This window comes from Acanthopagrus latus, chromosome 15 (assembly GCF_904848185.1).
Source record: "Acanthopagrus latus isolate v.2019 chromosome 15, fAcaLat1.1, whole genome shotgun sequence".
NCBI lineage: Eukaryota > Metazoa > Chordata > Actinopteri > Spariformes > Sparidae > Acanthopagrus > Acanthopagrus latus.
In genome coordinates, this window is record NC_051053.1 from 1,998,261 (window position 1) to 2,011,496 (window position 13,236).

A 13,236-nucleotide genomic window follows, 5' to 3' on the forward strand; every position below is an offset into this window, starting at 1 on the left:
TATAGGTTATTATGTTCAGTTTGTGTTGAAACTGTTTTAGAGAGATGAACAGGGAAAAATAACTGAAGCACACTGACTTGTGTTTTAATGAGGTATTGATATGGTCATTTTTGAGGTTGCTGTTAGTGGTGCTGTTGAACTCTGTTGTGTACCGACAGGTGTTTCTATAATTTTGTCCACTCCATTTATATCAGTGGCTAGGCTCAATTTTGAATGCCTGTACTGTCTGCCTGGGTGAATTACAGAGTGGAAAACTTGTGAACAGCAGAATGGTGGTTGTAAGATTCACTGAGCAGGAGGCCAGTGTCCCATCCATGATTGCCAAAGTAAATGAGGCCTTAGGAAACTACGAAGCACTCATCGTCACAGACAACAATGGTGTAGAAATTTTGGACTCAGAAAGAACAAGAGGTGCACCATTTGAGCAACTTTATTTACCTTGTCAGTTTTCTGGAAGATTTGACCATGGCAAAAATGTTAATGTTGCTTCGCAATTAGGTATCAAATATATTTGTTGGCTTTGAATTGCTGCATCGACATTTATGAAGTCAAACTGCAGCCATAAACAGTGTCAAACTTCTACTGCCATTTCAGATCAAACTTAATTAATATGCATTCACATCAGTCTCAAGAATGAGTCCTAAATTAATCCACTATACATTTTTTCTACTAAATCATTGCTGTACCAGAGGCTGACTTCTAAGCTGTGCAACAGAAGAAGCAGAGAATCTTGTAAGTTGGATTGCCAGTGGCTTGTTACACCTCCTGACATCAGTCACTGTAAAAGGCTAAGCATGGCCTCAAATGGAATGGTAGAGTTATTTCATCATTTTTTTTTGTGTGTGCTTAAGCTGTTCTTTATTGTTATTTTTTTTCTACTTGAATAATGTTTTAACATATGCATTCAAAGCACTTTTGACTTTTAAAGATGTTTGTGCATCTTCATATTGTGTAATTTTGTTTTGGTAAAATCATCTTTCAGTGCTGTAAGAGCCAAACTACCTCATATTTGCACTAGTTTATGTTGTATATTTTATAAATACAAACAGGAATTTTATACAAGGACTCAGTTGTGTTGCTGTGCCGTTCTTTGTGTTCTTTGTGGCTTCAGAATTCATCACTGTGATTGAAGTTCCGAGCAGATGATTTTTCCATCAGCTTTCACAAGATTACTGGCCTTACTGAAGTAGGAAATGTCGTTAGAGGACTGGCACTTAAAGAGTAAATGCTGCATCCCAATCCCTACTTTTCATAGTGCGGATCATGTTATTCATAAATGCTTCTGATAATGAGGATTGATATGTTTGTTGCATCATTGTTCTCAGCTCACAGGGGTTTTATAAGAGCTAGAAAATGTTGATGTTTTTGTGACAGGCTTTTCTATGGAACACCACACTGGTTTAAAGTGTATTTGCTTTTTTCATTTTCATGTAGAGTATCCCAAAGCTGGACTCACTGTGTGTGTCTCTGTTCCGTCATTGTTCTCTCTGTATACAAGCAGTACTTGTTTTTCAGCAAAATGAATATTTTGTCCATTTTGAAATATGGACACAATGACAATATACAAAATGGAGTGGCATTGATTGTTTTAATGTAAACAAAAAGACAGCTTATTTTTAGTCCATAGTTCCACTATGCCTACTTAAACAGAAGTTAAAGATCTCCAGACATGTAGGTTACATCCAAATGAAGATATTCTGGTGAGGTATGATCCCATGTCGCTGTCGTACATGTAAGCTGCAGCTATGGCATCTGGTAGAAGATCTGTTGTGATCTTTGTCGGTGTTCCAGTCCCTGCCAGGTGATTTGGTATCCCTTTCCCTTGAACAAGACAAAAACATGTTGTGATGTTCAAGTTTAAAACACTTCTAGAACCTGTGACAGAATAACTTGTATGGGATATGTAACATACCTGGGATCCTGTGAGCATTCCATGATTGCACAAATCCATTTATACCAATCTGGCTCATCTGGCAGGTCAGATTGCATGTGCAGAACCTTGTCAGGCTGTGCCAGGGCCTCCTTTAGTGGGTACTTCACTCGATTATTGATTTCTGGCCACATCCTTTCCACTGCGTGATTCTGTTAAAACAAAAAAAAAGGAAAAGGTGGGCAGAGGTCTGTTAACATAGTAACATAGTGAACTAGAGAAAAGTTAGTGTTAGAATTTTTTTCTGGCCTGGTGGTACACAAAAAAAAACAACCTAATCATGACTGATAATGCACCAAAAAAAAACTAAATATGACTGATATAATATATTATGACATTATTAAATTGTAATTACTCATTATGTAGTGAATAGAAGAATAAGATAGCAGAAAATGGATATACTCAAATAAAGTAGGTACCTCAAACTTGTACTCAAGTGCAGTACATAACCTTCATATTGTCTTCCCGGGTAAAATTGACCCCATCTGTATTGACTGTTCCTTCTTTCCTCCATTCCTTCCTTCTGTCCTCCCTCCATCCTCTTTCTTTCTTCCCTTCTGTCCCTCTTTCCTCCTTCCTTCATCTGTCCTTCCTTCCTTCCTTGACCTGAGTTAATATACTTGGTTACTTTTCACCACTGGTGTAATGTAGGTGGATGGCTTGCAGATGGTTAACATTACCCTTGTTGACTGAGTTTGGAGGTATGGCTCTCTTTGCTGGTTGTGTCTATATTCTGACAGCCTCTCTTGCACGTAAAGGCAGAGGTAAAACTCTTTTCCATGAGCCACATGAAGTTGAGCCCACATTCCATAAAATGTAATTGCAGGTCTATATGAACAAGTATGAAACACTTTATTATTGGTATGGTTAAAATTGATTCAAATATTTTCTGTCAAACAGAACATAAAGCACTGACCTGTACACTTCTTCGTAGATGGCTAGGTTGTTTTTTACTGGCATAGTTGCATTTGCAACAATTTTCTTGCAATAGCCATCTACAGCAATCATGTGAGTCACTTCAAACATAACCAGCTTTTCATTTTGGTCCATGTGCAATTTGTGTCCCATATACTCCACAAGAATCAATAACTTTACTGTAAATGGCATACACAACCCTAAAATTTAAACATTTAGGACCACTTAATGACATACTTGATGCCGTTCTTCATGGTAAGTCATCATTTACGGCCATAAGTAGATCCAGTCTGTTAAAAAAAAAAAAAACACACACACACACACACACACACACACACACACACACACACACACACACACACACACACACACACACTCGATTGTCTACATGCTACAGCAAATAGTACATGTTTTTTTTCCTGTTGTTTGTAAATACTAAATAGTCTTACCTCATTTACTGCATGAGAGACTGAAATTTCAAGGTCTGAGTCTGAAGTGTGTCCTTTTCTCTGCATGTTATGTTGGGCAAGTAGTCTCCAGATACTGATTTCAGAGCCTCCCCGCTGGACACCCATTTCTTGCAACTTTTCTGAGATCTCATGATATGTCACTCCATTCATAAACATGTCATTAATTAGAGACATGTACGGCTCGAGTGAGGCCATGAGAACGTGGGACTCCAGCGATCTACTGGGACTGGACCATACATGCGCATGCACATAGCGTGGCCACACAGCAGAAATGTACCATGAGATATGGTATAACAATAACGGAAAATGGAAATTAGATTCATTATTTCATTTTGGTTTCCTTGTTTATTATATTTTCCGTTTTGGGCTGAAAGTAGGAAAATAAACATCCGTTTGGTCCATACAGAAAAACGAAATACTGACTCGTTTTTTAATTTTTCTTTTTTCAAATTAAATGGAATCATTTAATGATCAGATGATACACGTGACAGACCCGTACTGAACTGTCACAACATGTCTAAACCAGACAAAACCAAAACAAAACATTTTCGTATCCATTCCGTATTATATATTAACATTCAAGTGTGGTTCTGAGTCATTTTGGATTCCACTAAATATGTCTGTCAGCAGGAGGCAAGCGCGAGCCAATTGCCAGCCAGCCACAGTAGTGGCTTATGAATGACTGTGTTGTTACTCATTATGATTATTAGTCCATTATGCAACAGAAATACATTTGTATGTATATCAAATATAATAATACAATTTAATATTTTTTCAACATTTGTGTCAAATAACCAGTATTATGAGAATATTTCACCTTGTAATTACGCTACATGTTATACTTGTATGAAGAGGTGACACAGATTGTTGTTGATATTTGTCATCTTCTATGTATTATAAAATTGATTTATTAATCTAATGCAATGTATTATTGAATATATCAAATGATATCTGAACTGTAAATTGACAAATATAACAATTACTTTTCTAAAAAAAAAAAAACTATTTTTAATGAATTAAAAAAAAAACATATTGTCCCCAAAATATCATCCAAATGCAAAATATCTTTTAAGTAATAGATTTCTAAATCCATCAGTATGAATCCCCAAACCATTAACAAAATGTTAAATCATATTTTGCAGTACATTCTCGAAGCAAGGTGGTAGTATGTCATGTTATAGAGTCCATTTTAACGTCGGTGTTCGTCTGAATGATGCAGTGTATATAAGTCTATGCATAGACACAATATACGTAGACGCCTCATAGACTGACGCTGCCTATTGGACCTGACGTGTCAGCGCGGCCGCCATCTTGGATGGGTCTCCAATGCGCCCCCTGCATTTATTTCCACTAAGGAAGGTGTATCCCAACTACAATTATCATAACCTCCCGGATTTTTACCGGATTTTCACACCGTGACAAACGGCGGAGATTTAGTTATGATACAGGGCGCTGTCACAAAAATGTAAAAAATCTTACTTGTGAAAGGTAATCCCACACGATCTGGTAACAATACTGCGCCGGTTATTGCAACCATAAACTGCACAAAATACGGTCATAGTAGCTCGCTCTCCGTTGATTCCGATTGAATCTGGTGCTAGCCTACATTGAGGAGACCCAACCAAGATGGTGGCGTCGCGAGATTACGTTCCAGCACGCCATGAGGCGTCTACATATATCATGTGTATGTGTCCATGGTTGCAGTGGCTGATGTACGCTTGTGGAACAAACAGCTTTACGAGCGTTTTACGACAGTTAATGGCTTCTCACGGCAAACATGGCGCCACACTGTTCAGCGCGGTGAGTGCGGAATTGAACTGAAGCCTGCTCGCTACTTTTATTCTCAGTTCGTTCAGGGAGATTTAACATTTTAGCGCTGAGTACTGTCAGCTCTCTGCTGTGTTCGGGCAGAGTTAGCGCGGAGCAGAGGAGATTTCTTGAAGTGAAATGGCGGCACAGGGAGGCATCCAGTTCCAGGAGAAGGTCAGAATGCTGCTCAGCAGACAGAACGGGAAACCAGTGCTCAAACCCAACAGGACTCTCGCTCTGAAAGATGCTGTATCTAACTGCAAACTGAAGAAAGGAGGTATGCATAAAAACTGTGCGGCCGTTTGCTGATTGTAACTATTTAATTACACTGAGGCATCTTATGAGGGCTGACTCCCATAAGGTCAGCAGCAGAGGCACAGTAAACATTCGCTCGTAAGCAACATGAAGTGCAACCGGAGACATGAGCACACTATACATTAAATGAGTAAAACAAACATGGGATATGGCATTGTACCTAATGGTGCTCATGGGTGAGCATTATAGATAGAATTGTAAAAGGTACGTGTGTTTTTATATCTTGGTATTCATAAACGGATTTTTGTTGTTGTTGTTGTTGTTTATAGGTTTTATCCAGAACCAAACATAATAAAAAATCTTGTAAATCAAGTGTTTTCATGAAGCAAGGTGGTATTGGCTCAAGAGACAGCAAGCTCAATTTGTGGCAGCGGCATCTAGCTGCGGCACTCCCAGATGCCGCAGCTAGGTGCCGCTAACAGTCGCGGCAGATGCCACTGTTTGCCGGAAGTGCCACTGGTTGTGCCACTGTTTGCCGGAAGTGCCAGTGCTTGTGCCACTGTTTGCCGTGAGGTGCCACTGGTTGTGCCACTGTTTGCCGTGAGGTGCCACTGGTTGTGCCACTGTTTGCCGTGAGGTGCCACTGGTTGTGCCACTGTTTGCCGTGAGGTGCCACTGCTTGTGCCGCTACCCGTGACATCTGCCGTGGCATCTAGGAGTGCCAGTTTATTTTTATTTTCATTAATTTCTTACACATGTTGTGTGGATTATCATCTGCACCTTAATTGACTAAAACTATAGGCTACTTTGCAACTTATTTTGTTGTCTGTATACTTTCTTGTATGATTATCACAGCTTTTACCAAGAGTGGGTATAATATACATCGATTTAATTGAAAGACCCACTTATGTTTGGTAATGTTTTTGTAGGCATGTCAACCAGCATCCATTTTGCTGATGTTGGCGAGTTCTCTGATATTGTTTATTTTCAGAGAGGATTGTATAGTGCACAAAGTCCTCAGGTCATATCTGTTATTGCAAATCTTTTGATTTAATTTTTATGATTCATGTTATGTATATTTTTAGGTTGTTTAATGCATAAGTGCTTTGTGTTGCCCTGTTGTGCTACAGAGGTCTACATCAATTTTCAATTGTGTTGCAATAAATCATCTGAATACAGTCCTGTGGACATAAGACTGCATTTAGAATAATTTATATATCATGAATGTGAAGTGGTTTCAGACTTGGCAACTACTTGCAGACATGTCAACAGATGGCTGATGGTCTGTGAGGTAGAAAAAATCAAATATTCTTATGACACACATTTCAAATATACAGAATGAATATGTAAACATTGTCATGTTTGGGTTTTTCCTGTCACTTTGGGTATTTGAATCCTCATTGGCTACATTGCTTTGTGTTGTTTGAAGGGTGATGTTTTTTTTTTCTTCTTACTTAGTCGATTACAACTTGCCAAAAATACCAACTGGAAGTGTGCAGAGGCAACACTTATGATAGGGTTTATGACACTTTATGATACAAGGGGACTGTGGAAAACAGTGGCATCTGCCGCAAAATCTCGCTCAAACAGCGGCATTTGCCGCAACGACATGTGCTGTGACATCTCTGATGGCACTCCTAGATGCCACGGCAGATGTCACGGGTAGCGGCACAAGCAGTGGCACCTCCCGGCAAACAGTGGAACAACCAGTGGCATTTCCGGCAAACAGCGGCACAAGCACCAGCACCTCCCACCATGCAGTGGCACCTTCTGCAAACAGCGGCACCTAGCTGCGGCATCTCTGCTGGCACCCCCAGATGCAGCAGGAAGGTGCTACTGCATGCCACAAATTGAGCCAGCCCCAGCAGCTTGGCTCTGCTTTAAAAACATTCTTTTAACTTGATTTTAATCAAGTTTAAGTTGTACTGTAATTAATGATAAGATGATATTTTGTTAGCTTTTTACCAGCATGGGCTATATAGAAGAGAATGGCCAATTCAGAAATGGAGAACTGGGCAGCTGAGTTGTGAATTTTAGTAATAATCAATCTGATGATTTTACATTTGATATTGTCAAGTGTATCATGTCATTATACATATCATGAGAAATGCGATTTAAATTTACAAAGTAATACACCTTGATTGGCTCTGATATCAGTCTGTGATATTTTAGGATGTCCTCACAAAAACTAGTTTGAAGAGCTGCTGTTCATATAGCCCATATTTGCCCAGTGCCCTGATCATATAATGAAACATGTACACATTAGGAAGGCATAGCAGTTCAAAGGAACAACAAGGAAAGATGTCTCTGTATTGTGAGGATGATTTCACTGTCAGGAAAGCAGAATGTGAAAAAGTCAGTGCTATATTTATTTTCTTATTCAATAACCAAACAGATGTCAGAAAAATATCACTGTTTTTTCTTTTTGAAAGTTTACTATTGTGATTGTCATTGGCAAACATCGAGGGGGTCAGTGTATTTGATATACACGAGAAAATTGTTCAGTGTGTATTGGTGACACATAAGCATAAGTGAGGGGAGTGTGCGACCCCCTGGATCATCATCACAAATGATAAACATGACATTCTTTTCTCCATAGAGGCCACCTGTATTACAGAGATGTCAGTCCTGATGGCCTGTTGGAAGCAGAACAACTTTTTGGATGGTCTGTGCTCTAATGAGGTGAAGGATTTCTACATATGTGTTGAGAAGGCTCAGGTATGTCCACACACAAAGCAAAACAACCAACAACTGAACTGCTTTGTGCTTTTAAACAACATGTATATTCCATTTAAAATAAACAGTGCTATTCTATTTTAGTATATATATATATATATATATATATATATATATATATATATATATATATATATATATATATATAAGATACACATACACATACATGCACTATGTTTAACACTGGCGGTAACAAATCATCTTCCTCTTTCACAGGCTGCTATGAAGAATAAGTCTGAGCAAACCAAGATGCAGGGAGGCCGTCTGCACCCAAAACAAGCCACAACACTGCTGAAGAGATTCCCCAACCCGCGCACTGAGATCTAAATAACAAACTTTTTCATCAATAAGTTAGGCAGACTGCAAATGTGCAGACTAATAAGAGGCTACTGGACTGACTTTTAGAGCTGTGTGTATTTATGTTGAGCTGTTGGCAAGAGTTATCAATGAGTGTATGAGTCAACCATATTCTTTTCCTAAATAAATAAAGCAATGAGCAGAACACTGAAAAGGGTGATTTCAGCACAAACACACTGCACTAACACTCTAGTTTGTACCATCAGGTTGCCAAAGGTCATCCAGTCATTTTGTATTGCTGCTGTTATAGTACAGCCTTTGTATCTGAATTGGCCCTGATAAAAACATCATGCCATTTTGTCTCAATCCAATTTAGCAGAGTGGTCTCTGTTAGTGCGGAGATGTGATTAGCGGACACGATGGAATTCTTCTTGGGTTTCATGGCTCCTGGCTGGAAGCTTACCGTTATCACTGAACACTTTGATGCTTCATCATTCCTGTGGAAGCTCAAATTGATGTTAATGAAATAAGCATATTAAACAGATAGCATTACCAGTTACCCATAACAGTTACCAGAAAGCAAAGCACAATGAAGTTGAAATGGGTTAAAACTGCAGATTTCGTGTCTGTACGCTTTAAAGTGACAGATAATTGTATACTTCAATGTTCAAAAAACCCATTGCATTTCTCATACTCGTATCTCATGTCCATCGCTGCATCACCTCTATTCACCCTCTGTCTGGACGCTCCACTTTAGCATCTGTCTCTGTACAATTCCCCTTCGCAAATGCTCACTCTGGTCTGATTGGTCCACTGTGTTTCAGAATTGTCAAATTATTGTCCTAAATCAAGCAAAAAACAGCTAAGGAGATTACTGAAACTACTGAAATTGGGTTAAGAACTGTTCAACAGTTGGTTGGTTGGAACCCTAACCCTAACCCTAACCTGAAGAAAACCACTCATCAGTGAGGCTAATCCGGAAAAAGGCTTCAATTTGCCAGACAGCATATAGATAAGACTCTGGAGCATTGGAAAAGGGTCTTGTGGTATGATGAGTCCAGATTTAATAGTGATTGGTTCATCAGGATAAGAAGAGAGGTGAACGCAGTGATGCACCCACCATGCCTAGTGCCTACTGTACAAGCCTGTGGGGACACTGTTTTGATGTGGGGTTGCTTCAGTTAGTCATTTCTAGGTTCAACAATGTTATGAGCCCAAAAAAGTAATAGTCAGCTGACTAGCTGAATATACTGAATGACCTGGTTTTTCCATCAATGGATTTTTCCTTCCTTGATGGCACGGGAATATTCCAAGATGACAATGCCAGGATTCATTACGCTCAAATTATGAAAGAGTGGTTCAGGGAGCATGAGACATCATTTTCACACATGGATTGGCCACCACAGAGTCCAGACCTCAACCCTATTGAGAATCTTTGGGATGTGCTGGATAAGACTTGAGGCAGCAGCCCGACTCTCCCATCATCAATACAAGATCCTGGTGAAAAATGAATGCAACACCGGACGGAATGTATGAATATGACATTGCAGAAGCTTATCATAATGAAATATTAGAGTGTGTGCCAAGAAGTGTAGTTTTCCTTCAAGGTTAGACCCTCTATGGAATAGTACTTTGGTAAAGAGATATTTAATGTGTATATACTTATTAGGCCGGATCAGCGCTAGGGTAAAATACCAGAATACTTCTTTGATCACTTGCACTGTGACTGTTAATCTATATGTTGACCTGACTGAGCCAGCTTTCCTTTGCCACACACATCCCAGTCTATGGTTTGCTCCCATATATGATAAATCATAAATTTATCATGCCCCAAATATATATTTCAAAACATGATTTATGGAAAACCTGTCTCTTTGGATATTTGAAAATGCAATTAGAGAGTTAGCGATAACAAATTTACTTCTTTATGTTTAGTTTTTTTTTAATTACCTGTGGCTGAATTTTGAGAGCAGAAGCAGCAATGAAGATGTCAACATCTCATATATTAGCTTCATCAATAAGGTGACAAAATATAACATCCAGTTAGATTTAAATCCACATCTTGGCGTTGTTGTAAGTTTAATTTTTGAAAGAGTCATATTAGCATTTCCTGCCTACAATCTTTGTGCTCAGCGCAGCTCCTCTATATTTACCTGATGAAAATAGCATGCCTATCACTCTCTTCGTCTGACTAGAAAAAGAAGCATGTTTAAGTTGGATTTTTCCTTTGATGCCTCTTGTTTTTAATGACTAGCTTCATTTTATTCCCCACGCTTCCTAGTTTCACCCCATGTTTTCTTCCAGTTAGTTGATTTCTTGCAGAAATATTGACATTTTGTTAATGATGCTCTGAGTGTGGCTTTAGTTTCATGTTTTGTCTGAAGGACAGGAAGGATTTTGTGCTATGTCTGCACCAACCATTGTCAGGATGTGGTATTTTCATAGTGTCCCTGTTTATCTGCCTGTCATTATACAGAACCATTTCCCCACCCTGCTTATCACTTCCTCCCAAACATGTAGAGTTCAGAGGAATCTCCTCCACAACCAGCAGCAATCACTTGCACAGCTATTACATACTCAGATCCTGAGGCTGATACAAACTAGAATAGGTTTTGATACCTCATAAGTTATACAAACAATTGCCTATTTAACCCAAGGGTGGACAATTAAACTGATGCCAACATATTATATTCAAATTTAGTCTAGGGGTATCTGAAGCAACATAAGTCAGATCCACTCAAGTGATGATTTGATACATGCTCTACTTGTTGATAGCAAAGTAAAATGAATTAAATCTGCAAGCAGCGATGAAAGGGCCCTCGCAGGATGCGCACATCGGGCTGCGGCGTCGTCGGACTGCGCGCTCACCTGTTACTTGCATGTCATGATCGGGAGAAAACAGGCAGTAAACGTCATGTCAGTCGGATGATGTTTGTCTGACTTCCTGTATCCAGTGGGTGGCACTATGGATATGACACAGTTTTGATGCACAGATATATTCAGGGTGACCTCTACATTCCTGAATAATTTGGTGAAGATGGGAAATTGTATGTTGAACCTATAAAGCCTTGATGCCTCACAGCGAAGGAAAAAAATGGTTTCCACCATCACGGCCACCAGGTGTGACCTAGCGGAAAGATCTCTATAACTTTTGATCTTCAAGGCATGAAGATGATACTGAGTTAATGTGAAGACTGCAAACCGAATTTCGTTCCTGTATCTGCAAGTTGGAGGCGGGCTTTACATTATGATTTTTTTGTGGCGCTATGATGATGACACAGTTTTAATGCGCAGATATATTCAGGGCGACTCCCTCTACATTCCTGAGAGATTTGGTGTAGAAGGGGAATCGTATGTTGAAGTTAAAAGGACTTGATGCTTTATGGCAAAGGATTTAAACTGACCGCAACACCATGGCCAGCAGGTATGACCAGGCGAAAGCTTTTAACAAATTTTCATCTTCAAGGTCTGAGGATGATACTGACTGACTGTGAAGTCTGTTGTGTCAAATCTGTAGGAGGATGTCATTACAGTGCGAGGATTGGAAATATTTCAAAATGGCAGCCACAATCAAAATGGCCAACTTAGTATTGATGCTGAGACGTATTCGGGGCGACACCGTCTACATGTATGTGCATTTTGGTGTAGATGGGAAATTGTATGTTGAAGTTATAAAGGCTTGATGCTTCACAGCAAAGGAAAAAAATGGTTTCCACCATCACGCCCACCAGGTCTGACGTAGCCGAAAGATTTCCATAACTTTTCATGTTCAAGGCATGAAGATGATACTGAGTGAGTTTGAAGACTGTGGTGTTTAAGCTCTAGAACAAGATAGTTTTCAAACTAGACATGAATTTGTGAAAAATGCCACCACACATCAAAAAAGACCTTAGTCCTTTTTACACCCTCAATGGTCAGTTGAGCTGGTGAGCTTGATGACTTGAACACAAGATTTGGGCTCAGTAAAGGTTGAATATAATATAACATTGTTTCAAATAACTTTGGGCTCTTAAGGGTTCCGGATGCTAGGATTCTGCCATCAAGCTGTAAGGAGCCATTTTATGTTTTCATTCAGATGTATTATTAATATTTTAAAACGAGTCTTCAGTTTTTTTAGGAGAATGCTGCTGCAACACTGTTGCAGGTATCTTATGAGCTATTGGTTCAATCAGTTCTTCCATCTGATTAAGATCTAAATGTTCCCTTAGGTGTAGTTGTTTATTGACATTTTGAAGTAACAGTGTTATATGTTCCATCTTTAACTAATTTATCAAACAGATCATATATCTTTATGTCCAATTATACCACTTCACCAATTTTAAAAGTCAAGTTATTAGTCACAACTAATCAGGACAATTAGAAATACAAATCTTAAGAATACAAAACCATTGGTGTGTTTTCTGTCAACAATTTTGTATAGTATTGTATAATGTAATAAACATTGCCGTTCTGTAGACATTTGCTCCAAATACTGACTAACAGTATGGAGCCGCACAGGACAGCACTCAATACCTAGTAATACTACACCTTAATCTAAAAGTATTTTAGCCACGGTTCAGTATTGATATTGCATTGACACTGTGTTTCCACTACACTGTACGACTTGGCTCAACTTAACTCAGTGTGCTTTTTTTATTAAGACAATTTAGTAACACCAGGGGAAACTGTTGTGACATCACCTGTCCATTCCTTCTGACAACTTTTCATTGGCAGCCAAAGGAATTTGTCCCTTTTTAAAACATCATTTAAAGCATTTTAAATACAGTATATAAACACTCATCACTTTTCATTTGAGTGGCTATGTTGTGAATGAACATATACAGA

At 38.9% G+C, this 13,236-nt stretch overlaps 1 protein-coding gene and 1 long non-coding RNA gene across 3 annotated transcripts; one reads left to right on the top strand and one right to left on the bottom strand.

The window, feature by feature from the left end:
• Nucleotides 1-1,569: 1,569 nt before the first annotated feature.
• LOC119034209 lies at nucleotides 1,570-4,243 on the bottom strand. Of its 2 annotated transcripts, XR_005079496.1 has the most exons (3): nucleotides 2,350-4,243; nucleotides 1,913-2,082; nucleotides 1,570-1,821 (listed from the first exon to the last, which is right to left on the bottom strand). It is a non-coding gene; the product is annotated as an uncharacterized LOC119034209 (long non-coding RNA). The 2 variants fall into 2 exon arrangements; XR_005079495.1 differs by having other exon boundaries at nucleotides 1,913-4,243.
• Nucleotides 4,244-5,021: 778 nt separating this feature from the next.
• On the top strand, nucleotides 5,022-8,626 carry chchd1 (coiled-coil-helix-coiled-coil-helix domain containing 1). Its single transcript, XM_037125012.1, has 3 exons — nucleotides 5,022-5,401; nucleotides 7,979-8,097; nucleotides 8,332-8,626. The coding sequence occupies exons 1-3, from the start codon at nucleotides 5,263-5,265 to the stop codon at nucleotides 8,440-8,442; spliced, it is 369 nt and encodes a 122-aa protein (XP_036980907.1). The 5' UTR covers nucleotides 5,022-5,262; the 3' UTR covers nucleotides 8,443-8,626.
• Nucleotides 8,627-13,236: the final 4,610 nt, after the last annotated feature.

Coding starts and splice junctions, on each gene's coding strand:
- chchd1 (XM_037125012.1), top strand. CDS start 5,263: ATGGCGGCACAGGGAGGCATCCAGTTCCAGGAGAAGGTCAGAATGCTG. Junction 5,402..7,978: donor CTGCAAACTGAAGAAAGGAG/GTATGCATAAAA, acceptor TTTTCTCCATAG/AGGCCACCTGTATTACAGAG. Junction 8,098..8,331: donor TATGTGTTGAGAAGGCTCAG/GTATGTCCACAC, acceptor CCTCTTTCACAG/GCTGCTATGAAGAATAAGTC.